Here is a 27280-nt window from a genome sequence, read left to right on the forward strand (position 1 = left end):
GATTCGTGCCGCCACCTGTGTTTCGGACGGTGGAAACGAGAAGATCAGTTGGGTGTCATCGGCATAGCTATGGTAGGAGAAGCCATGCGAACGAATGACAGAGCCGAGAGAATTTGTGTACAGAGAGAAGAGGAGGGGACCCAGGACGGAGCCTTGAGGAACCCCAGTAGTGAGAGGACAAGGATCAGACACAGATCCTCTCCAAGTTACCCGGTAGGTGCGGGCGTTAAGATAGGAAGAGAAAAGCGCGAGTGCAGTGCCTGAGATCCCCAGGTCCTGAAGAGAAGAGATCAGGATCTGGTGGTTCACGGTGTCAAATGCTGCAGAAAGGTCGAGAAGGATAAGGACAGAGGAATATTATATATACATAATATATATGTATATAATATATATGTATATTTATTATATATAGCTATATATGTATATATAATGTATATAGCTATATAATATATATATATTATATATGTATACATACATATGTATATATATATATAATACATAGCATCATCCATAGGCACACCCAGCTCTACATCTGGATGACAGCCACTTCTGTCTGTCTGCTTTACTGTCTGTCTGCCTGTATGTCTGTCTGTCTGTCTGTCTGTCTGCCTGTCTTCACATCCACAGCATGTGTCTCTTTGTCTGCGGGAGAGACGATGAGTCAATAAGGAAACAGAGCTGAGCTGCTTCCTCAACAACACACGTGTGTCTGGAGGTTACATAACGACCATCACCTGATTCCATGGAGAATGAACTGTAATGTGTATTTCTCACAAAAAACAAAACTAATTGTGTCTTATTCCACTTTTTTATTCATAGCACCATATTCATGATTTATTTTGTTTTTAAACAAGTTTTTATCAGTGCCAGAAAATTATTAAGTAAATGTACTTTAGTACAATTATAAGATAATGAGTATTATTACTTTATTTTGATGCTACGTTTTACTTAAATAACATGTTGAATTCATAGCATTTACTTGTAATATAGTAACCATAAAGTAGGAGTACAAATAAAGTAAAAAGATTTTTTTAAATCCCTAACTGGTCCGGTAACTCGTCACGTGACGTCAGTGAAGTCAGCTTCCTGCTGCCTCGGTTTTTTCTTCTTCTTTTTTTTGCTTCCGGTTTTCACGTTGTTGTTTTTATTCCAGTTTTTATTCAAGTTGAGCAGAATCATCATCAAATAAAATGTAAAGATATTAGGAATATAGATACATATTTTAAACGAAATACAATGTTACTTAGAGTGAAAGCTAGCTTCCTGGTGCATGTTTTTTTTAGAGTTTCCGGTTTTCCTGGCACTTTTTTTTTTAAATAAAAGACATAACATCAAATTGAGCCGGATATAAATTAAAATAAAATATAGAGATTCTAGTAATACAATAACATAAAAATATATATTCAAAAGGTAGAAATCCCTGGTTTCCGGTACTGTGTCTATCCTGACGGAACAACATTAAAAGCTAGCTAGTTTTTTTTTTTAAAGACAAAACTGTTTACGGTTTACCTGGCACTTTTTTAAAATCATGATTGAAGAAATGTCATCGAGTTGAGCCCAATCCTAATCAAATAAAAATACAGAGATTTTAGTAATAAAATAAAAATAACAATACATATTTTAAAAAGGTAGAAATCCCTTCATTTCCGGTCCGGTGTCCGTCGTCACGTGACCAGCGCGCAGCCTGACCAAAGTGGGCTTCCGTTGTTGTCGTCTGGCTCCAGCTTCGCGAGGCGGCAGACGGTTTAACTTTGACCGGAGAGATGTTGCCCTCCGGTTCGGACACGGAGGGGGACCACACGCCGCTCCTTCACCGGAGCACCGAAGACAAAGTCCCGAGAGGTGAAACTAGTCAAATATCGCCGGTTTACGTCACGTTTTTACACGTTAAATCACGTTTTTACACGGTTCGGGGTCGGGCCACATATGCCTCACATTTCGGTTAAAGTCTTGGAAGCAAAATAACTTTTAACTGCATTCATGTGTTGCGTTTCCCTTCACTTATTAAAGTTGTAAATACTCAAATGTAGCATTAAATTAGTTAATATAGTCACTAACATTGTTGTTGTCGTTTCCGCTCCTTTGGTTCTTGTATTTAATGGAAAACATTCGCTCAGTCTTTTACAAACTGTAAGTAAATCTGAACATAAAAGCTTTTTTTTATAGCATTCTCGCCACGTCCATCGGTGTCATCACCCGAGTCACGGGTTTCTTACCTGTCCTGAGGTGACGTCATAAGACTGACCAGCTGTTCACCTCTGCAGCTTGTCTGGAGGAGCTCGAGTCTGTTTGTTTATGTTGAGACTTTTGTTTTCTATGGAAACAAAAATGTGAGATAAGAGTAATCAAACATGTCGGAGCAGAGAGACACTTATTATACTCCATAATTTACTTTAATAAAATGCATTGTTTATACTATATATATATATTTGTATACATATATAAAATATATATTTATATGTATAATTGGTGATAAAGTTATTAGGCGTTTTCATTTTAATAATATGGTAAGAGTATAGGCTTTTTTTGGGGCTGCAGATTAAAATAAGTAAGAAAACGTGACGTCTTTTATATGATACTTTTTTTGAATTCGTAGTTCAATATAAGTCTCACTCAGTGGTTTATATTCAGATATAAAACTATAAAAAGACCAAATTAATGTGCAGGAGAAAACCTAAATATCCATTTTGATGTTAAAACATGAAGTTTGTTTTCTTCTGCGTTTCTTTCCTGTAGACGACGCTCATGCGTGTCAAACGTTGATTCTAATAATAATATTCGGGTTCTCCGTCTCTCCCTGCAGCTCCGGCATGCGGCTCTTCCCGCTACGGCCTGGCGCTGCTCTCCTCCTTCGGCTTCTTCGTGGTCTACTCCCTGCGGGTGAACCTCAGCGTGGCCATGGTGGACATGCTCAACAGCACCCGGCATTCCGGCGGCAACCACAGCAGCTCGGTCTGCCCGGCCCACGCCGCCCCGGCTCGGCCCAAACACGTCAACGCGGTGAGGAGCCGCGGAACCGGTCCATCCCACACAGAGACTCACATTAACATCTTTTTGTTGACTTAAAGGAATATTCTATTGATTTTAATTTCCTCCCTGCAGGCCAGCGTGTACGACTGGGACTCTAAGACTCAGGGCTGGATCCTGGGCTCCTTCTTCTACGGCTACATCCTGACGCAGGTGCCCGGCGGCTACCTGGCCGGCCGCTACGGGCCCAAGTGGCTGCTGGGCTTCGGCATCCTGGGAACTGTAGTCTTCACGCTGCTCACCCCAGTGGCCGCCGACTTGGGGCCGAGCTACCTCATCGCCGTCAGGGTGCTGGAGGGCATCGGAGAGGTGAGTCACACATAGGGGGCACAGGAAATATATATATACCTGTCCTGAGGTGACGTCATAAGACTGACCAGCTGTTCACCTCTGCAGCTGGTCTGGAGGAGCTCGAGTCTGTTTATGTTGGAGAGACTTTGGTTTTCTGTGTAAATAAAAAAGTTACATAAGAGTAAACAAACATGTCGGAGCAGACAGACACTTATTATAGTTCATGGTTTACTTCAATAAAATGCATTGTTTATATTATATATATATTAATATATTAATATATATACAAAATATAGATATATAAATATATTCATATAAATATGACTTGTATATGTTTTCATTTAAAAGCAGGTAATTATATATATATATATATACATACATATGTATATAAATATTATATACACTACCGTTCAAAAGTTTGGGGTCACCCAGACAATTTCGTGTCTTCCATGAAAAATCACACTTTTTTATCAAATGAATAGAAAATATAGTCAAGACATTGACAAGGTTAGAAATAATGATTACTATTTGAAGTATTAATTTTGTTCTTCAAACTTCAAGCTCAAAGGAAGGCCATTTATAGCTTATATCACCAGCATAACTGTTTTCAGCTGTGCTAACATAATTGCACGGGTTTTCTAATCAGACATTAGTCTTCTAAGGCGATTAGCAAACACAATGTACCATTAGAACACTGGAGTGATAGTTGATGGAAATGGGCCTCTATACACCTATGGAGATATTTCATTAGAAACCAGACGTTTCCACCTAGAATAGTCATTTACCACATTAACAATGTATAGTGGGTATTTCTGATTAATTTAATGTTATCTTTATTGAAAAAAAGTGATTTTCTTTGAAAAATAAAGTCATTTCAAAGTGATCCCAAACTTTTGAACGGTAGTGTATATTAATTTGTATATTATATATTAATATATATATACATAATATATATATATTAATATATATATATTAATATATAATATTGATATGAATATAAGATTTAGATATATAATATTTATATCCATATGTATGTATATATATAATATATATATATATAATTACCTGCTTTTTAATGAAAACATAAATAAGTAATATTTAAGTTAATTACAGTATTCATAATATATTAATAATAGTAATACTCCTGAATCCTCTTCATGGATCTTTCTTCCTGTTTTCTGTGATCATGAGAACATCAGACGTAATAAACCTGTAACAGTGCAGAATCCATTGTTGTTGTTGTTGATGTTGTTGTTCTTCAGGGAGTGACGTTCCCCTCCATGTATGTCATGTGGGCGGCCTGGGCGCCGCCGCTGGAGAGGAGCCGCCTGCTCACCATCAGCTACATCGGTGAGACACACTCACACACACACACAGAGAGACACACACACACACCCAGACTTCCTGTTGACGGAACTGAATCAGATTCACCATCGGTCTGGTTATATATTAGTCCCGCCCCCTTCATCTCCCACGTGCACTAAAGACCCACGTGCACTCTTTAGTGCACGTGGGTCCGTGCACTCTTTAGTGATCCAGACGTGTCTCTGTGCCTGCAGGAGCCCAGCTGGGGACGGTGGTCTCCCTCCCCGTGGCCGGGGAGATCCTCTTCTACCTGGACTGGACCTACGTCTTCTACGTGTTCGGTAAGACCACAACAAGACCTCTAGAGAACCAGACCAGCTTCTCTCTGAGGTCCACTGATGGGGGTCTACAGAGGACCAGGACTACACTGAGGTCTCTAGAGGACCAGGACTACACTGATGTCTATAGAGGACCAGGACTACACTGAGGTCTATAGAGGACCAGGACTACACTGAGGGTCTATAGAGGACCAGGACTACACTGAGGTCTCTAGAGGACCAGGACTACACTGATGTCTATAGAGGACCAGGACTACACTGAGGTCTCTAGAGGACCAGGACTACACTGATGTCTATAGAGGACCAGGACTACACTGAGGTCTCTAGAGGACCAGGACTACACTGATGTCTATAGAGGACCAGGACTACACTGAGGTCTATAGAGGACCAGGACTACACTGAGGTCTATAGAGGACCAGGACTACACTGAGGTCTCTAGAGGACCAGGACTACACTGAGGTCTCTAGAGGACCAGGACTACACTGAGGTCTCTAGAGGACCAGGACTACACTGAGGTCTCTAGAGGACCAGGACTACACTGATGTCTATAGAGGACCAGGACTACACTGAGGTCTATAGAGGACCAGGACTACACTGAGGTCTATAGAGGACCAGGACTACACTGAGGTCTCTAGAGGACCAGGACTACACTGAGGTCTATAGAGGACCAGGACTACACTGAGGTCTCTAGAGGACCAGGACTACACTGAGGTCTCTAGAGGACCAGGACTACACTGAGGTCTCTAGAGGACCAGGACTACACTGAGGTCTATAGAGGACCAGGACTACACTGAGGTCTATAGAGGACCAGGACTACACTGAGGTCTCTAGAGGACCAGGACTACACTGAGGTCTATAGAGGACCAGGACTACACTGAGGTCTAGAGGACCAGGACTACACTGAGGTCTCTAGAGGACCAGGACTACACTGAGGTCTATAGAGGACCAGGACTACACTGAGGTCTCTAGAGGACCAGGACTACACTGAGGTCTAGAGGACCAGGACTACACTGAGGTCTATAGAGGACCAGGACTACACTGAGGTCTCTAGAGGACCAGGTCTACACTGAGGTCTACGGAGGACCAGGACTACACTGAGGTCTATGGAGGACCAGGACTACACTGAGGTCTATAGAGGACCAGGACTACACTGAGGTCTATAGAGGACCAGGACTACACTGAGGTCTAGAGGACCAGGACTACACTGAGGTCTATAGAGGACCAGGACTACACTGAGGTCTATAGAGGACCAGGACTACACTGAGGTCTATAGAGGACCAGGACTACACTGAGGTCTATAGAGGACTAGGACTACACTGAGGTCTCTAGAGGACCAGGACTACACTGAGGTCTATAGAGGACCAGGACTACACTGAGGTCTAGAGGACCAGGACTACACTGAGGTCTCTAGAGGACCAGGACTACACTGAGGTCTATAGAGGACCAGGACTACACTGAGGTCTAAATGACATGTAATGTAATGTAATGTCTAGAGGACCAGGACTACACTGAGGTCTATAGAGGACCAGGACTACACTGAGGTCTAGAGGACCAGGACTACACTGAGGTCTCTAGAGGACCAGGACTACACTGAGGTCTATAGAGGATCAGGACTACACTGAGGTCTCTAGAGGACCAGGACTACACTGAGGTCTCTAGAGGACCAGGACTACACTGAGGTCTATAGAGGACCAGGACTACACTGAGGTCTATGGAGGACCAGGACTACACTGAGGTCTATAGAGGACCAGGACTACACTGAGGTCTAGAGGACCAGGACTACACTGAGGTCTAGAGGACCAGGACTACACTGAGGTCTAGAGGACCAGGACTACACTGAGGTCTATAGAGGACCAGGACTACACTGAGGTCTAGAGGACCAGGACTACACTGAGGTCTCTAGAGGACCAGGACTACACTGAGGTCTAGAGGACCAGGACTACACTGAGGTCTAGAGGACCAGGACTACACTGAGGTCTAGAGGACCAGGACTACACTGAGGTCTAGAGGACCAGGACTACACTGAGGTCTAGAGGACCAGGACTACACTGAGGTCTAGAGGACCAGGACTACACTGAGGTCTATAGAGGACCAGGACTACACTGAGGTCTCTAGAGGACCAGGACTACACTGAGGTCTAGAGGACCAGGACTACACTCAGGTCTATAGAGGACGAGGACTAGACTCAGGTCTAGAGGACCAGGACTACACTGAGGTCTATAGAGGACCAGGACTACACTGAGGTCTAGAGGACCAGGACTACACTGAGGTCTAGAGGACCAGGACTACACTGAGGTCTAGAGGACCAGGACTACACTGAGGTCTAGAGGACCAGGACTACACTGAGGTCTATAGAGGACCAGGACTACACTGAGGTCTCTAGAGGACCAGGACTACACTGAGGTCTCTAGAGGACCAGGACTACACTGAGGTCTAGAGGACCAGGACTACACTGAGGTCTCTAGAGGACCAGGACTACACTGAGGTCTATAGAGGACCAGGACTACACTGAGGTCTCTAGAGGACCAGGACTACACTGAGGTCTCTAGAGGACCAGGACTACACTGAGGTCTATAGAGGACCAGGACTACACTGAGGTCTCTAGAGGACCAGGACTACACTGAGGTCTAGAGGACCAGGACTACACTGAGGTCTATAGAGGACCAGGACTACACTGAGGTCTCTAGAGGACCAGGACTACACTGAGGTCTATAGAGGACCAGGACTACACTGAGGTCTCTAGAGGACCAGGACTACACTGAGGTCTCTAGAGGACCAGGACTACACTGAGGTCTCTAGAGGACCAGGACTACACTGAGGTCTAGAGGACCAGGACTACACTGAGGTCTAGAGGACCAGGACTACACTCAGGTCTATAGAGGACGAGGACTAGACTCAGGTCTAGAGGACCAGGACTACACTGAGGTCTATAGAGGACCAGGACTACACTGAGGTCTATAGAGGACCAGGACTACACTGAGGTCTATAGAGGACCAGGACTAGACTGAGGTCTATAGAGGACCAGGACTACACTGAGGTCTACAGAGGACCAGGACTAGACTGAGGTCTAGAGGACCAGGACTACACTGAGGTCTCTAGAGGACCAGGACTACACTGAGGTCTCTAGAGGACCAGGACTACACTGAGGTACCTATAGGAACAGGACTACACTGAGGTCTATAGAGGACCAGGACTACACTGAGGTCTCAGAGGACCAGGACTACACTGAGGTCACTAGAGGGCCAGGACTACACTGAAGTCACTAGAGGACCAGGACTACACTGAGGTCTAGAGGACCAGGACTACACTGAGGTCTAGAGGACCAGGACTACAATGAGGTCTCTAGAGGACCAGGACTACACTGAGGTCTCTAGAGGACCAGGACTACACTGAGGTCTAGAGGACCAGGACTACACTGAGGGCTATAGAGGACCAGGACTACACTGAGGTCTAGAGGACCAGGACTACACTGAGGTCTCTAGAGGACCAGGACTACACTGAGGTCTCTAGAGGACCAGGACTACACTGAGGTCTATAGAGGACCAGGACTACACTGAGGTCTCTAGAGGACCAGGACTACACTGAGGTCTATAGAGGACCAGGACTACACTGAGGTCTATAGAGGACCAGGACTACACTGAGGTCTCTAGAGGACCAGGACTACACTGAGGTCTATAGAGGACCAGGACTACACTGAGGTCTATAGAGGACCAGGACTACACTGAGGTCTCTAGAGGACCAGGACTACACTGAGGTCTCTAGAGGACCAGGACTACACTGAGGTCTCTAGAGGACCAGGACTACACTGAGGTCTATAGAGGACCAGGACTACACTGAGGTCTCTAGAGGACCAGGACTACACTGAGGTCTCTAGAGGACCAGGACTACACTGAGGTCTATAGAGGACCAGGACTACACTGAGGTCTATAGAGGACCAGGACTAGACTCAGGTCTAGAGGACCAGGACTACACTGAGGTCTATAGAGGACCAGGACTACACTGAGGTCTATAGAGGACCAGGACTACACTGAGGTCTATAGAGGACCAGGACTACACTGAGGTCTATAGAGGACCAGGACTAGACTGAGGTCTAGAGGACCAGGACTACACTGAGGTCTCTAGAGGACCAGGACTACACTGAGGTCTCTAGAGGACCAGGACTACACTGAGGTCTATAGAGGACCAGGACTACACTGAGGTCTATAGAGGACCAGGACTACACTGAGGTCTATAGAGGACCAGGACTACACTGAGGTCTCTAGAGGACCAGGACTACACTGAGGTCTCTAGAGGACCAGGACTACACTGAGGTCTATAGAGGACCAGGACTACACTGAGGTCTATAGAGGACCAGGACTACACTGAGGTCTATAGAGGACCAGGACTACACTGAGGTCTATAGAGGACCAGGACTACACTGAGGTCTATAGAGGACCAGGACTACACTGAGGTCTCTAGAGGACCAGGACTACACTGAGGTCTATAGAGGACCAGGACTACACTGAGGTCTATAGAGGACCAGGACTACACTGAGGTCTATAGAGGACCAGGACTACACTGAGGTCTATAGAGGACCAGGACTACACTGAGGTCTCTAGAGGACCAGGACTACACTGAGGTCTATAGAGGACCAGGACTACACTGAGGTCTATAGAGGACCAGGACTACACTGAGGTCTATAGAGGACCAGGACTACACTGAGGTCTCTAGAGGACCAGGACTACACTGAGGTCTATAGAGGACCAGGACTACACTGAGGTCTATAGAGGACCAGGACTACACTGAGGTCTATAGAGGACCAGGACTACACTGAGGTCTCTAGAGGACCAGGACTACACTGAGGTCTATAGAGGACCAGGACTACACTGAGGTCTATAGAGGACCAGGACTACACTGAGGTCTCTAGAGGACCAGGACTACACTGAGGTCTCTAGAGGACCAGGACTACACTGAGGTCTATAGAGGACCAGGACTACACTGAGGTCTCTAGAGGACCAGGACTACACTGAGGTCTATAGAGGACCAGGACTACACTGAGGTCTATAGAGGACCAGGACTACACTGAGGTCTCTAGAGGACCAGGACTACACTGAGGTCTATAGAGGACCAGGACTACACTGAGGTCTCTAGAGGACCAGGACTACACTGAGGTCTATAGAGGACCAGGACTACACTGAGGTCTATAGAGGACCAGGACTACACTGAGGTCTCTAGAGGACCAGGACTACACTGAGGTCTATAGAGGACCAGGACTACACTGAGGTCTATAGAGGACCAGGACTACACTGAGGTCTATAGAGGACCAGGACTACACTGAGGTCTATAGAGGACCAGGACTACACTGAGGTCTATAGAGGACCAGGACTACACTGAGGTCTATAGAGGACCAGGACTACACTGAGGTCTATAGAGGACCAGGACTACACTGAGGTCTCTAGAGGACCAGGACTACACTGAGGTCTAGAGGACCAGGACTACACTGAGGTCTATAGAGGACCAGGACTACACTGAGGTCTCTAGAGGACCAGGACTACACTGAGGTCTATAGAGGACCAGGACTACACTGAGGTCTATAGAGGACCAGGACTACACTGAGGTCTATAGAGGACCAGGACTACACTGAGGTCTATAGAGGACCAGGACTACACTGAGGTCTCTAGAGGACCAGGACTACACTGAGGTCTATAGAGGACCAGGACTACACTGAGGTCTATAGAGGACCAGGACTACACTGAGGTCTCTAGAGGACCAGGACTACACTGAGGTCTATAGAGGACCAGGACTACACTGAGGTCTATAGAGGACCAGGACTACACTGAGGTCTATAGAGGACCAGGACTACACTGAGGTCTCAGAGGACCAGGACTACACTGAGGTCTCTAGAGGACCAGGACTACACTGAGGTCTATAGAGGACCAGGACTACACTGAGGTCTAAGAGGACCAGGACTACACTGAGGTCTCAGAGGACCAGGACTACACTGAGGTCTATAGAGGACCAGGACTACACTGAGGTCTATAGAGGACCAGGACTACACTGAGGTCTATAGAGGACCAGGACTACACTGAGGTCTATAGAGGACCAGGACTACACTGAGGTCTATAGAGGACCAGGACTACACTGAGGTCTATAGAGGACCAGGACTACACTGAGGACGAGGACCAGGACTACACTGAGGTCTATAGAGGAACAGGACTACACTGAGGTCTAGAGGACCAGGACTACACTGAGGTCTCTAGAGGACCAGGACTACACTGAGGTCTCTAGAGGACCAGGACTACACTGAGGTCTATAGAGGACCAGGACTACACTGAGGTCTATAGAGGACCAGGACTACACTGAGGTCTATAGAGGACCAGGACTACACTGAGGTCTATAGAGGACCAGGACTACACTGAGGTCTATAGAGGACCAGGACTACACTGAGGTCTCTAGAGGACCAGGACTACACTGAGGTCTATAGAGGACCAGGACTACACTGAGGTCTATAGAGGACCAGGACTACACTGAGGTCTCTAGAGGACCAGGACTACACCACTGAGGTCTATAGAGGACCAGGACTACACTGAGGTCTATAGAGGACCAGGACCACACTGAGGTCTATAGAGGACCAGGACTACACTGAGGTCTATAGAGGACCAGGACTACACTGAGGTCTCTAGAGGACCAGGACTACACTGAGGTCTATAGAGGACCAGGACTACACGGAGGACCAGGACTACACTGAGGTCTCTAGAGGACCAGGACTACACTGAGGTCTATAGAGGACCAGGACTACACTGAGGTCTACAGAGGACCAGGACTACACTGAGGTCTATAGAGGACCAGGACTACACTGAGGTCTATAGAGGACCAGGACTACACTGAGGTCTATAGAGGACCAGGACTACACTGAGGTCTATAGAGGACCAGGACTACACTGAGGTCTCTAGAGGACCAGGACTACACTGAGGTCTATAGAGGACCAGGACTACACTCAGGTCTATAGAGGACCAGGACTACACTCAGGTCTATAGAGGACCAGGACTAGACTCAGGTCTAGAGGACCAGGACTACACTGAGGTCTATAGAGGACCAGGACTACACTGAGGTCTATAGAGGACCAGGACTACACTGAGGTCTAGAGGACCAGGACTACACTGAGGTCTCTAGAGGACCAGGACTACACTGAGGTCTCTAGAGGACCAGGACTACACTGAGGTCTATAGAGGACCAGGACTACACTGAGGTCTATAGAGGACCAGGACTACACTGAGGTCTCTAGAGGACCAGGACTACACTGAGGTCTCTAGAGGACCAGGACTACACTGAGGTCTCTAGAGGACCAGGACTACACTGAGGTCTCTAGAGGACCAGGACTACACTGAGGTCTATAGAGGACCAGGACTACACTGAGGTCTATAGAGGACCAGGACTACACTGAGGTCTCTAGAGGACCAGGACTACACTGAGGTCTCTAGAGGACCAGGACTACACTGAGGTCTATAGAGGACCAGGACTACACTGAGGTCTCTAGAGGACCAGGACTACACTGAGGTCTAGAGGACCAGGACTACACTGAGGTCTAGAGGACCAGGACCACACTGAGGTCTATAGAGGACCAGGACTACACTGAGGTCTATAGAGGACCAGGACTACACTGAGGTCTATAGAGGACCAGGACTACACTGAGGTCTCTAGAGGACCAGGACTACACTGAGGTCTATAGAGGACCAGGACTACACTGAGGTCTATAGAGGACCAGGACTGCACTGAGGTCTCTAGAGGACCAGGACTACACTGAGGTCTATAGAGGACCAGGACTACACTGAGGTCTATAGAGGACCAGGACTACACTGAGGTCTCTAGAGGACCAGGACTACACTGAGGTCTATAGAGGACCAGGACTACACTGAGGTCTATAGAGGACCAGGACTACACTGAGGTCTCTAGAGGACCAGGACTACACTGAGGTCTCTAGAGGACCAGGACTACACTGAGGTCTCTAGAGGACCAGGACTACACTGAGGTCTATAGAGGACCAGGACTACACTGAGGTCTAGAGGACCAGGACTACACTGAGGTCTATAGAGGACCAGGACTACACTGAGGTCTATAGAGGACCAGGACTACACTCAGGTCTATAGAGGACCAGGACTACACTCAGGTCTATAGAGGACCAGGACTACACTCAGGTCTATAGAGGACGAGGACTAGACTCAGGTCTAGAGGACCAGGACTACACTGAGGTCTATAGAGGACCAGGACTACACTGAGGTCTATAGAGGACCAGGACTACACTGAGGTCTCTAGAGGACCAGGACTACACTGAGGTCTATAGAGGACCAGGACTACACTGAGGTCTCTAGAGGACCAGGACTACACTGAGGTCTACAGAGGACCAGGTCTACACTGAGGTCTAGAGGACCAGGACTACACTGAGGTCTATAGAGGACCAGGACTACACTGAGGTCTATGGAGGACCAGGACTACACTGAGGTCTATAGAGGACCAGGACTACACTGAGGTCTATAGAGGACCAGGACTACACTGAGGTCTATAGAGGACCAGGACTACACTGAGGTCTAGAGGACCAGGACTACACTGAGGTCTCTAGAGGACCAGGACTACACTGAGGTCTATAGAGGACCAGGACTACACTGAGGTCTCTAGAGGACCAGGACTACACTGAGGTCTATAGAGGACCAGGACTACACTGAGGTCTAGAGGACCAGGACTACACTGAGGTCTCTAGAGGACCAGGACTACACTGAGGTCTAGAGGACCAGGACTACACTGAGGTCTCTAGAGGACCAGGACTACACTGAGGTCTATAGAGGACCAGGACTACACTGAGGTCTCAGAGGACCAGGACTACACTGAGGTCTCTAGAGGACCAGGACTAGACTCAGGTCTATAGAGGACCAGGACTAGACTGAGGTCTAGAGGACCAGGACTACACTGAGGTCTATAGAGGACCAGGACTACACTGAGGTCTATAGAGGACCAGGACTACACTGAGGTCTCTAGAGGACCAGGACTACACTGAGGTCTAGAGGACCAGGACTACACTGAGGTCTATAGAGGACCAGGACTACACTGAGGTCTATAGAGGACCAGGACTACACTGAGGTCTCTAGAGGACCAGGACTACACTGAGGTCTCTAGAGGACCAGGACTACACTGAGGTCTATAGAGGACCAGGACTACACTGAGGTCTATAGAGGACCAGGACTACACTGAGGTCTAGAGGACCAGGACTACACTGAGGTCTATAGAGGACCAGGACTACACTGAGGTCTATAGAGGACCAGGACTACACTGAGGTCTATAGAGGACCAGGACTACACTGAGGTCTCTAGAGGACCAGGACTACACTGAGGTCTACAGAGGACCAGGACTACACTGAGGTCTATGGAGGACCAGGACTACACTGAGGTCTCAGAGGACCAGGACTACACTGAGGTCTAGAGGACCAGGACTACACTGAGGTCTATAGAGGACCAGGACTACACTGAGGTCTATAGAGGACCAGGAGAGGACCAGGACTACACTGAGGTCTATGGAGGACCAGGACTACACTGAGGTCTATGGAGGACCAGGACTACACTGAGGTCTATAGAGGACCAGGACTACACTGAGGTCTATAGAGGACCAGGACTACACTGAGGTCTAGAGGACCAGGACTAGACTCAGGTCTATAGAGGACCAGGACTACACTCAGGTCTATAGAGGACGAGGACTAGACTCAGGTCTAGAGGACCAGGACTACACTGAGGTCTATAGAGGACCAGGACTACACTGAGGTCTCAGAGGACCAGGACCACACTGAGGCCTATAGAGGACCAGGACTACACTGAGGTCTATAGAGGACCAGGACTACACTCAGGTCTATAGAGGACCAGGACTACACTCAGGTCTATAGAGGACCAGGACTAGACTCAGGTCTATAGAGGACCAGGACTACACTGAGGTCTATAGAGGACCAGGACTACACTGAGGTCTATAGAGGACCAGGACTACACTGAGGTCTATAGAGGACCAGGACTACACTGAGGTCTATAGAGGACCAGGACTACACTGAGGTCTATAGAGGACCAGGACTACACTGAGGTCTATAGAGGACCAGGACTACACTGAGGTCTATAGAGGACCAGGACTACACTGAGGTCTATAGAGGACCAGGACTACACTGAGGTCTCTAGAGGACCAGGACTACACTGAGGTCTATAGAGGACCAGGACTACACTGAGGTCTCTAGAGGACCAGGACTACACTGAGGTCTCTGAGGACCAGGACTACACTGAGGTCTCTAGAGGACCAGGACTACACTGAGGTCTCTAGAGGACCAGGACTACACTGAGGTCTATAGAGGACCAGGACTACACTGAGGTCTCTAGAGGACCAGGACTACACTGAGGTCTCTAGAGGACCAGGACTACACTGAGGTCTATAGAGGACCAGGACTACACTGAGGTCTATAGAGGACCAGGACTACACTGAGGTCTATAGAGGACCAGGACTACACTGAGGTCTCTAGAGGACCAGGACTACACTGAGGTCTATAGAGGACCAGGACTACACTGAGGTCTATAGAGGACCAGGACTACACTGAGGTCTATAGAGGACCAGGACTACACTGAGGTCTATAGAGGACCAGGACTACACTGAGGTCTCTAGAGGACCAGGACTACACTGAGGTCTATAGAGGACCAGGACTACACTGAGGTCTAGAGGACCAGGACTACACTGAGGTCTCTAGAGGACCAGGACTACACTGAGGTCTATAGAGGACCAGGACTACACTGAGGTCTATAGAGGACCAGGACTACACTGAGGTCTCTAGAGGACCAGGACTACACTGAGGTCTATAGAGGACCAGGACTACACTGAGGTCTCTAGAGGACCAGGACTACACTGAGGTCTCTAGAGGACCAGGACTACACTGAGGTCTCTAGAGGACCAGGACTACACTGAGGTCTATAGAGGACCAGGACTACACTGAGGTCTATAGAGGACCAGGACTACACTGAGGTCTACAGAGGACCAGGACTACACTGAGGTCTATAGAGGACCAGGACTACACTGAGGTCTATAGAGGACCAGGACTACACTGAGGTCTCTAGAGGACCAGGACTACACTGAGGTCTATAGAGGACCAGGACTACACTGAGGTCTCTAGAGGACCAGGACTACACTGAGGTCTATAGAGGACCAGGACTACACTGAGGTCTATAGAGGACCAGGACTACACTGAGGTCTATAGAGGACCAGGACTACACTGAGGTCTATAGAGGACCAGGACTACACTGAGGTCTATAGAGGACCAGGACTACACTGAGGTCTCTAGAGGACCAGGACTACACTGAGGTCTATAGAGGACCAGGACTACACTGAGGTCTACAGAGGACCAGGACTACACTGAGGTCTATAGAGGACCAGGACTACACTGAGGTCTATAGAGGACCAGGACTACACTGAGGTCTATAGAGGACCAGGACTACACTGAGGTCTATAGAGGACCAGGACTACACTGAGGTCTATAGAGGACCAGGACTACACTGAGGTCTATAGAGGACCAGGACTACACTGAGGTCTAGAGGACCAGGACTACACTGAGGTCTAGAGGACCAGGACTAGACTGAGGTCTAGAGGACCAGGACTACACTGAGGTCTCTAGAGGACCAGGACTACACTGAGGTCTATAGAGGACCAGGACTACACTGAGGTCTATAGAGGACCAGGACTACACTGAGGTCTATAGAGGACCAGGACTACACTGAGGTCTATAGAGGACCAGGACTACACTGAGGTCTATAGAGGACCAGGACTACACTGAGGTCTATAGAGGACCAGGACTACACTGAGGTCTATAGAGGACCAGGACTACACTGAGGTCTCTAGAGGACCAGGACTACACTGAGGTCTATAGAGGACCAGGACTACACTGAGGTCTATAGAGGACCAGGACTACACTGAGGTCTATAGAGGACCAGGACTACACTGAGGTCTATAGAGGACCAGGACTACACTGAGGTCTATAGAGGACCAGGACTACACTGAGGTCTCTAGAGGACCAGGACTACACTGAGGTCTATAGAGGACCAGGACTACACTGAGGTCTAGAGGACCAGGACTACACTGAGGTCTAGAGGACCAGGACTACACTGAGGTCTAGAGGACCAGGACTACACTGAGGTCTCTAGAGGACCAGGACTACACTGAGGTCTATAGAGGACCAGGACTACACTGAGGTCTGAGGACCAGGACTACACTGAGGTCTAGAGGACCAGGACTACACTGAGGTCTATAGAGGACCAGGACTACACTGAGGTCTCAGAGGACCAGGACTACACTGAGGTCTATAGAGGACCAGGACTACACTGAGGTCTAGAGGACCAGGACTACACTGAGGTCTATAGAGGACCAGGACTACACTGAGGTCTAGAGGACCAGGACTACACTGAGGTCTATAGAGGACCAGGACTACACTGAGGTCTAGAGGACCAGGACTACACTGAGGTCTAGAGGACCAGGACTACACTGAGGTCTAGAGGACCAGGACTACACTGAGGTCTAGAGGACCAGGACACTGAGGTCTATAGAGGACCAGGACTACACTGAGGTCTCTAGAGGACCAGGACTACACTGAGGTCTCAGAGGACCAGGACTACACTGAGGTCTATAGAGGACCAGGACTACACTGAGGTCTATAGAGGACCAGGACTACACTGAGGTCTATAGAGGACCAGGACTACACTGAGGTCTATAGAGGACCAGGACTACACTGAGGTCTCTAGAGGACCAGGACTACACTGAGGTCTAGAGGACCAGGACTACACTGAGGTCTATAGAGGACCAGGACTACACTGAGGTCTATAGAGGACCAGGACTACACTGAGGTCTATAGAGGACCAGGACTACACTGAGGTCTATAGAGGACCAGGACTACACTGAGGTCTATAGAGGACCAGGACTACACTGAGGTCTATAGAGGACCAGGACTACACTGAGGTCTCTAGAGGACCAGGACTACACTGAGGTCTATAGAGGACCAGGACTACACTGAGGTCTATAGAGGACCAGGACTACACTGAGGTCTCTAGAGGACCAGGACTACACTGAGGTCTATAGAGGACCAGGACTACACTGAGGTCTATAGAGGACCAGGACTACACTGAGGTCTCTAGAGGACCAGGACTACACTGAGGTCTATAGAGGACCAGGACTACACTGAGGTCTATAGAGGACCAGGACTACACTGAGGTCTCTAGAGGACCAGGACTACACTGAGGTCTATAGAGGACCAGGACTACACTGAGGTCTATAGAGGACCAGGACTACACTGAGGTCTCTAGAGGACCAGGACTACACTGAGGTCTATAGAGGACCAGGACTACACTGAGGTCTCTAGAGGACCAGGACTACACTGAGGTCTATAGAGGACCAGGACTACACTGAGGTCTATAGAGGACCAGGACTACACTGAGGTCTATAGAGGACCAGGACTACACTGAGGTCTATAGAGGACCAGGACTACACTGAGGTCTATGGAGGACCAGGACTACACTGAGGTCTATAGAGGACCAGGACTACACTGAGGTCTATAGAGGACCAGGACTACACTGAGGTCTATAGAGGACCAGGACTACACTGAGGTCTATAGAGGACCAGGACTACACTGAGGTCTATAGAGGACCAGGACTACACTGAGGTCTATAGAGGACCAGGACTACACTGAGGTCTCTAGAGGACCAGGACTACACTGAGGTCTATAGAGGACCAGGACTACACTGAGGTCTATAGAGGACCAGGACTACACTGAGGTCTCTAGAGGACCAGGACTACACTGAGGTCTCTAGAGGACCAGGACTACACTGAGGTCTATAGAGGACCAGGACTACACTGAGGTCTATAGAGGACCAGGACTACACTGAGGTCTCTAGAGGACCAGGACTACACTGAGGTCTCTAGAGGACCAGGACTACACTGAGGTCTATAGAGGACCAGGACTACACTGAGGTCTCTAGAGGACCAGGACTACACTGAGGTCTCTAGAGGACCAGGACTACACTGAGGTCTATAGAGGACCAGGACTACACTGAGGTCTCTAGAGGACCAGGACTACACTGAGGTCTATAGAGGACCAGGACTACACTGAGGTCTATAGAGGACCAGGACTACACTGAGGTCTCTAGAGGACCAGGACTACACTGAGGTCTATAGAGGACCAGGACTACACTGAGGTCTATAGAGGACCAGGACTACACTGAGGTCTAGAGGACCAGGACTACACTGAGGTCTATAGAGGACCAGGACTACACTGAGGTCTCTAGAGGACCAGGACTACACTGAGGTCTACAGAGGACCAGGACTACACTGAGGTCTATAGAGGACCAGGACTACACTGAGGTCTAGAGGACCAGGACTACACTGAGGTCTATAGAGGACCAGGACTACACTGAGGTCTATAGAGGACCAGGACTACACTGAGGTCTCTAGAGGACCAGGACTACACTGAGGTCTATAGAGGACCAGGACTACACTGAGGTCTATAGAGGACCAGGACTACACTGAGGTCTATAGAGGACCAGGACTACACTGAGGTCTATAGAGGACCAGGACTACACTGAGGTCTATAGAGGACCAGGACTACACTGAGGTCTCTAGAGGACCAGGACTACACTGAGGTCTCTAGAGGACCAGGACTACACTGAGGTCTATAGAGGACCAGGACTACACTGAGGTCTATAGAGGACCAGGACTACACTGAGGTCTATAGAGGACCAGGACTACACTGAGGTCTCTAGAGGACCAGGACTACACTGAGGTCTCTAGAGGACCAGGACTACACTGAGGTCTAGAGGACCAGGACTACACTGAGGTCTATAGAGGACCAGGACTACACTGAGGTCTCTAGAGGACCAGGACTACACTGAGGTCTATAGAGGACCAGGACTACACTGAGGTCTCTAGAGGACCAGGACTACACTGAGGTCTATAGAGGACCAGGACTACACTGAGGTCTCTAGAGGACCAGGACTACACTGAGGTCTCTAGAGGACCAGGACTACACTGAGGTCTATAGAGGACCAGGACTACACTGAGGTCTATAGAGGACCAGGACTACACTGAGGTCTCTAGAGGACCAGGACTACACTGAGGTCTCTAGAGGACCAGGACTACACTGAGGTCTATAGAGGACCAGGACTACACTGAGGTCTATAGAGGACCAGGACTACACTGAGGTCTATAGAGGACCAGGACTACACTGAGGTCTCTAGAGGACCAGGACTACACTGAGGTCTATAGAGGACCAGGACTACACTGAGGTCTATAGAGGACCAGGACTACACTGAGGTCTATAGAGGACCAGGACTACACTGAGGTCTCTAGAGGACCAGGACTACACTGAGGTCTATAGAGGACCAGGACTACACTGAGGTCTATAGAGGACCAGGACTACACTGAGGTCTCTAGAGGACCAGGACTACACTGAGGTCTCTAGAGGACCAGGACTACACTGAGGTCTCTAGAGGACCAGGACTACACTGAGGTCTATAGAGGACCAGGACTACACTGAGGTCTATAGAGGACCAGGACTACACTGAGGTCTATAGAGGACCAGGACTACACTGAGGTCTATAGAGGACCAGGACTACACTGAGGTCTATAGAGGACCAGGACTACACTGAGGTCTCTAGAGGACCAGGACTACACTGAGGTCTATAGAGGACCAGGACTACACTGAGGTCTCTAGAGGACCAGGACTACACTGAGGTCTACAGAGGACCAGGACTACACTGAGGTCTATAGAGGACCAGGACTACACTGAGGTCTATAGAGGACCAGGACTACACTGAGGTCTATAGAGGACCAGGACTACACTGAGGTCTATAGAGGACCAGGACTACACTGAGGTCTATAGAGGACCAGGACTACACTGAGGTCTCTAGAGGACCAGGACTACACTGAGGTCTATAGAGGACCAGGACTACACTGAGGTCTATAGAGGACCAGGACTACACTGAGGTCTATAGAGGACCAGGACTACACTGAGGTCTATAGAGGACCAGGACTACACTGAGGTCTCTAGAGGACCAGGACTACACTGAGGTCTAGAGGACCAGGACTACACTGAGGTCTAGAGGACCAGGACTACACTGAGGTCTATAGAGGTCCAGGACTACACTGAGGACGAGGACCAGGACTACACTGAGGTCTATAGAGGACCAGGACTACACTGAGGTCTATAGAGGACCAGGACTACACTGAGGTCTATAGAGGACCAGGACTACACTGAGGTCTATAGAGGACCAGGACTACACTGAGGTCTATAGAGGACCAGGACTACACTGAGGTCTATAGAGGACCAGGACTACACTGAGGTCTATAGAGGACCAGGACTACACTGAGGTCTCTAGAGGACCAGGACTACACTGAGGTCTATAGAGGACCAGGACTACACTGAGGTCTATAGAGGACCAGGACTACACTGAGGTCTATAGAGGACCAGGACTACACTGAGGTCTATAGAGGACCAGGACTACACTGAGGTCTCTAGAGGACCAGGACTACACTGAGGTCTAGAGGACCAGGACTACACTGAGGTCTATAGAGGACCAGGACTACACTGAGGTCTCTAGAGGACCAGGACTACACTGAGGTCTATAGAGGACCAGGACTACACTGAGGTCTATAGAGGACCAGGACTACACTGAGGTCTCTAGAGGACCAGGACTACACTGAGGTCTATAGAGGACCAGGACTACACTGAGGTCTCTAGAGGACCAGGACTACACTGAGGTCTAGAGGACCAGGACTACACTGAGGTCTAGAGGACCAGGACTACACTGAGGTCTATAGAGGACCAGGACTACACTGAGGTCTAGAGGACCAGGACTACACTGAGGTCTAGAGGACCAGGACTACACTGAGGTCTATAGAGGACCAGGACTACACTGAGGTCTAGAGGACCAGGACTACACTGAGGTCTATAGAGGACCAGGACTACACTGAGGTCTAGAGGACCAGGACTACACTGAGGTCTAGAGGACCAGGACTACACTGAGGTCTAGAGGACCAGGACTACACTGAGGTCTAGAGGACCAGGACTACACTGAGGTCTAGAGGACCAGGACTACACTGAGGTCTAGAGGACCAGGACTACACTGAGGTCTAGAGGACCAGGACTACACTGAGGTCTATACCAGGACTACACTGGTCTATAGAGGACCAGGACTACACTGAGGTCTCAGAGGACCAGGACTACACTGAGGTCTATAGAGGACCAGGACTACACTGAGGTCTCTAGAGGACCAGGACTACACTGAGGTCTATAGAGGACCAGGACTACACTGAGGTCTATAGAGGACCAGGACCACACTGAGGTCTAGAGGACCAGGACTACACTGAGGTCTAGAGGACCAGGACTACACTGAGGTCTAGAGGACCAGGACTACACTGAGGTCTCTAGAGGACCAGGACACACTGAGGTCTAGAGGACCAGGACTACACTGAGGTCTAGAGGACCAGGACTACACTGAGGTCTAGAGGACCAGGACTACACTGAGGTCTATAGAGGACCAGGACTACACTGAGGTCTATAGAGGACCAGGACTACACTGAGGTCTAGAGGACCAGGACTACACTGAGGTCTAGAGGACCAGGACTACACTGAGGTCTCTAGAGGACCAGGACTACACTGAGGTCTAGAGGACCAGGACTACACTGAGGTCTAGAGGACCAGGACTACACTGAGGTCTATGAGGACCAGGACTACACTGAGGTCTAGAGGACCAGGACTACACTGAGGTCTAGAGGACCAGGACTACACTGAGGTCTATAGAGGACCAGGACTACACTGAGGTCTATAGAGGACCAGGACTACACTGAGGTCTATAGAGGACCAGGACTACACTGAGGTCTATAGAGGACCAGGACTACACTGAGGTCTCTAGAGGACCAGGACTACACTGAGGTCTAGAGGACCAGGACTACACTGAGGTCTATAGAGGACCAGGACTACACTGAGGTCTCTAGAGGACCAGGACCACACTGGAGGACCAGGACTACACTGAGGTCTAGAGGACCAGGACTACACTGAGGTCTATAGAGGACCAGGACTACACTGAGGTCTCTAGAGGACCAGGACTACACTGAGGTCTATAGAGGACCAGGACTACACTGAGGTCTATAGAGGACCAGGACTACACTGAGGTCTATAGAGGACCAGGACTACACTGAGGTCTCTAGAGGACCAGGACTACACTGAGGTCTCTAGAGGACCAGGACTACACTGAGGTCTATAGAGGACCAGGACTACACTGAGGTCTCTAGAGGACCAGGACTACACTGAGGTCTATAGAGGACCAGGACTACACTGAGGTCTATAGAGGACCAGGACTACACTGAGGTCTCTAGAGGACCAGGACTACACTGAGGTCTCTAGAGGACCAGGACTACACTGAGGTCTATAGAGGACCAGGACTACACTGAGGTCTATAGAGGACCAGGACTACACTGAGGTCTAGAGGACCAGGACTACACTGAGGTCTCTAGAGGACCAGGACTACACTGAGGTCTAGAGGACCAGGACTACACTGAGGTCTCTAGAGGACCAGGACTACACTGAGGTCTATAGAGGACCAGGACTACACTGAGGTCTATAGAGGACCAGGACTACACTGAGGTCTCTAGAGGACCAGGACTACACTGAGGTCTATAGAGGACCAGGACTACACTGAGGTCTCTAGAGGACCAGGACTACACTGAGGTCTCTAGAGGACCAGGACTACACTGAGGTCTATAGAGGACCAGGACTACACTGAGGTCTCTAGAGGACCAGGACTACACTGAGGTCTCTAGAGGACCAGGACTACACTGAGGTCTATAGAGGACCAGGACTACACTGAGGTCTCTAGAGGACCAGGACTACACTGAGGTCTATAGAGGACCAGGACTACACTGAGGTCTATAGAGGACCAGGACTACACTGAGGTCTCTAGAGGACCAGGACTACACTGAGGTCTATAGAGGACCAGGACTACACTGAGGTCTCTAGAGGACCAGGACTACACTGAGGTCTATAGAGGACCAGGACTACACTGAGGTCTCTAGAGGACCAGGACTACACTGAGGTCTCTAGAGGACCAGGACTACACTGAGGTCTCTAGAGGACCAGGACTACACTGAGGTCTATAGAGGACCAGGACTACACTGAGGTCTCTAGAGGACCAGGACTACACTGAGGTCTATAGAGGACCAGGACTACACTGAGGTCTATAGAGGACCAGGACTACACTGAGGTCTCTAGAGGACCAGGACTACACTGAGGTCTATAGAGGACCAGGACTACACTGAGGTCTCTAGAGGACCAGGACTACACTGAGGTCTATAGAGGACCAGGACTACACTGAGGTCTCTAGAGGACCAGGACTACACTGAGGTCTCTAGAGGACCAGGACTACACTGAGGTCTCTAGAGGACCAGGACTACACTGAGGTCTATAGAGGACCAGGACTACACTGAGGTCTCTAGAGGACCAGGACTACACTGAGGTCTATAGAGGACCAGGACTACACTGAGGTCTATAGAGGACCAGGACTACACTGAGGTCTCTAGAGGACCAGGACTACACTGAGGTCTATAGAGGACCAGGACTACACTGAGGTCTCTAGAGGACCAGGACTACACTGAGGTCTATAGAGGACCAGGACTACACTGAGGTCTATGGAGGACCAGGACTACACTGAGGTCTATAGAGGACCAGGACTACACGGAGGACCAGGACTACACTGAGGTCTCTAGAGGACCAGGACTACACTGAGGTCTATAGAGGACCAGGACTACACTGAGGTCTATAGAGGACCAGGACTACACTGAGGTCTATAGAGGACCAGGACTACACTGAGGTCTATAGAGGACCAGGACTACACTGAGGTCTCTAGAGGACCAGGACTACACTGAGGTCTATAGAGGACCAGGACTACACTGAGGTCTATAGAGGACCAGGACTACACTGAGGTCTCTAGAGGACCAGGACTACACTGAGGTCTCTAGAGGACCAGGACTACACTGAGGTCTACAGAGGACCAGGACTACACTGAGGTCTAGAGGACCAGGACTACACTGAGGTCTCTAGAGGACCAGGACTACACTGAGGTCTATAGAGGACCAGGACTACACTGAGGTCTATAGAGGACCAGGACTACACTGAGGTCTCTAGAGGACCAGGACTACACTGAGGTCTACAGAGGACCAGGTCTACACTGAGGTCTACAGAGGACCAGGACTACACTGAGGTCTATAGAGGACCAGGACTACACTGAGGTCTATAGAGGACCAGGACTACACTGAGGTCTATAGAGGACCAGGACTACACTGAGGTCTATAGAGGACCAGGACTACACTGAGGTCTACAGAGGACCAGGACTACACTGAGGTCTATAGAGGACCAGGACTACACTGAGGTCTATAGAGGACCAGGACTACACTGAGGTCTATAGAGGACCAGGACTACACTGAGGTCTATAGAGGACCAGGACTACACTGAGGTCTATAGAGGACCAGGACTACACTGAGGTCTATAGAGGACCAGGACTACACTGAGGTCTATAGAGGACCAGGACTACACTGAGGTCTATAGAGGACCAGGACTACACTGAGGTCTATAGAGGACCAGGACTACACTGAGGTCTATAGAGGACCAGGACTACACTGAGGTCTATAGAGGACCAGGACTACACTGAGGTCTATAGAGGACCAGGACTACACTGAGGTCTATAGAGGACCAGGACTACACTGAGGTCTATAGAGGACCAGGACTAGACTCAGGTCTAGAGGACCAGGACTACACTGAGGTCTATAGAGGACCAGGACTACACTGAGGTCTATAGAGGACCAGGACTACACTGAGGTCTATAGAGGACCAGGACTACACTGAGGTCTATAGAGGACCAGGACTACACTGAGGTCTCTAGAGGACCAGGACTACACTGAGGTCTATAGAGGACCAGGACTACACTGAGGTCTATAGAGGACCAGGACTACACTGAGGTCTATAGAGGACCAGGACTACACTGAGGTCTCTAGAGGACCAGGACTACACTGAGGTCTATAGAGGACCAGGACTACACTGAGGTCTATAGAGGACCAGGACTACACTGAGGTCTATAGAGGACCAGGACTACACTGAGGTCTATAGAGGACCAGGACTACACTGAGGTCTATGGAGGACCAGGACTACACTGAGGTCTCTAGAGGACCAGGACTACACTGAGGTCTATAGAGGACCAGGACTACACTGAGGTCTACAGAGGACCAGGACTACACTGAGGTCTAGAGGACCAGGACTACACTGAGGTCTCTAGAGGACCAGGACTACACTGAGGTCTAGAGGACCAGGACTACACTGAGGTCTCTAGAGGACCAGGACTACACTGAGGTCTAGAGGACCAGGACTACACTGAGGCTCTAGAGGACCAGGACTACACTGAGGTCTATAGAGGACCAGGACTACACTGAGGTCTATAGAGGACCAGGACTACACTGAGGTCTATAGAGGACCAGGACTACACTGAGGTCTCTAGAGGACCAGGACTACACTGAGGTCTCTAGAGGACCAGGACTACACTGAGGTCTATAGAGGACCAGGACTACACTGAGGTCTATAGAGGACCAGGACTACACTGAGGTCTCTAGAGGACCAGGACTACACTGAGGTCTATAGAGGACCAGGACTACACTGAGGTCTATAGAGGACCAGGACTACACTGAGGTCTATAGAGGACCAGGACTACACTGAGGTCTATAGAGGACCAGGACTACACTGAGGTCTATAGAGGACCAGGACTACACTGAGGTCTATAGAGGACCAGGACTACACTGAGGTCTATAGAGGACCAGGACTACACTGAGGTCTCTAGAGGACCAGGACCACACTGAGGTCTATAGAGGACCAGGACTACACTGAGGTCTATAGAGGACCAGGACTACACTGAGGTCTATAGAGGACCAGAACCACACTGAGGTCTATAGAGGACCAGGACTACACTGAGGTCTATAGAGGACCAGGACTACACTGAGGTCTCTAGAGGACCAGGACTACACTGAGGTCTCTAGAGGACCAGGACTACACTGAGGTCTATAGAGGACCAGGACTACACTGAGGTCTATAGAGGACCAGAACCACACTGAGGTCTATAGAGGACCAGGACTACACTGAGGTCTATAGAGGACCAGGACTACACTGATGTCTATAGAGGACCAGGACTACACTGAGGTCTCTAGAGGACCAGGACTACATTGAGGTCTCTAGAGGACCAGGACTACACTGAGGT

General features: G+C 49.3%; 1 protein-coding gene across 1 annotated transcript in view; it reads left to right on the top strand.

Moving 5' to 3' along the window:
* Nucleotides 1–1725: 1725 nt before the first annotated feature.
* Nucleotides 1726–27280, top strand: part of slc17a5 (solute carrier family 17 member 5) — a 30841-nt gene continuing 5286 nt past the window's right edge. Inside the window, exons 1-5 of the mRNA XM_056435641.1 lie at nt 1726–1842; nt 2804–3000; nt 3103–3336; nt 4581–4668; nt 4878–4964. Coding sequence (XP_056291616.1) covers nt 1764–1842; nt 2804–3000; nt 3103–3336; nt 4581–4668; nt 4878–4964 — 685 coding nt within the window. The 5' untranslated portion in view covers nt 1726–1763. The remainder of the gene's footprint in view (nt 1843–2803; nt 3001–3102; nt 3337–4580; nt 4669–4877; nt 4965–27280) is intronic.

This window comes from Pseudoliparis swirei, chromosome 17 (assembly GCF_029220125.1).
Source record: "Pseudoliparis swirei isolate HS2019 ecotype Mariana Trench chromosome 17, NWPU_hadal_v1, whole genome shotgun sequence".
In the NCBI taxonomy this organism is placed as follows: Eukaryota; Metazoa; Chordata; class Actinopteri; order Perciformes; family Liparidae; genus Pseudoliparis; species Pseudoliparis swirei.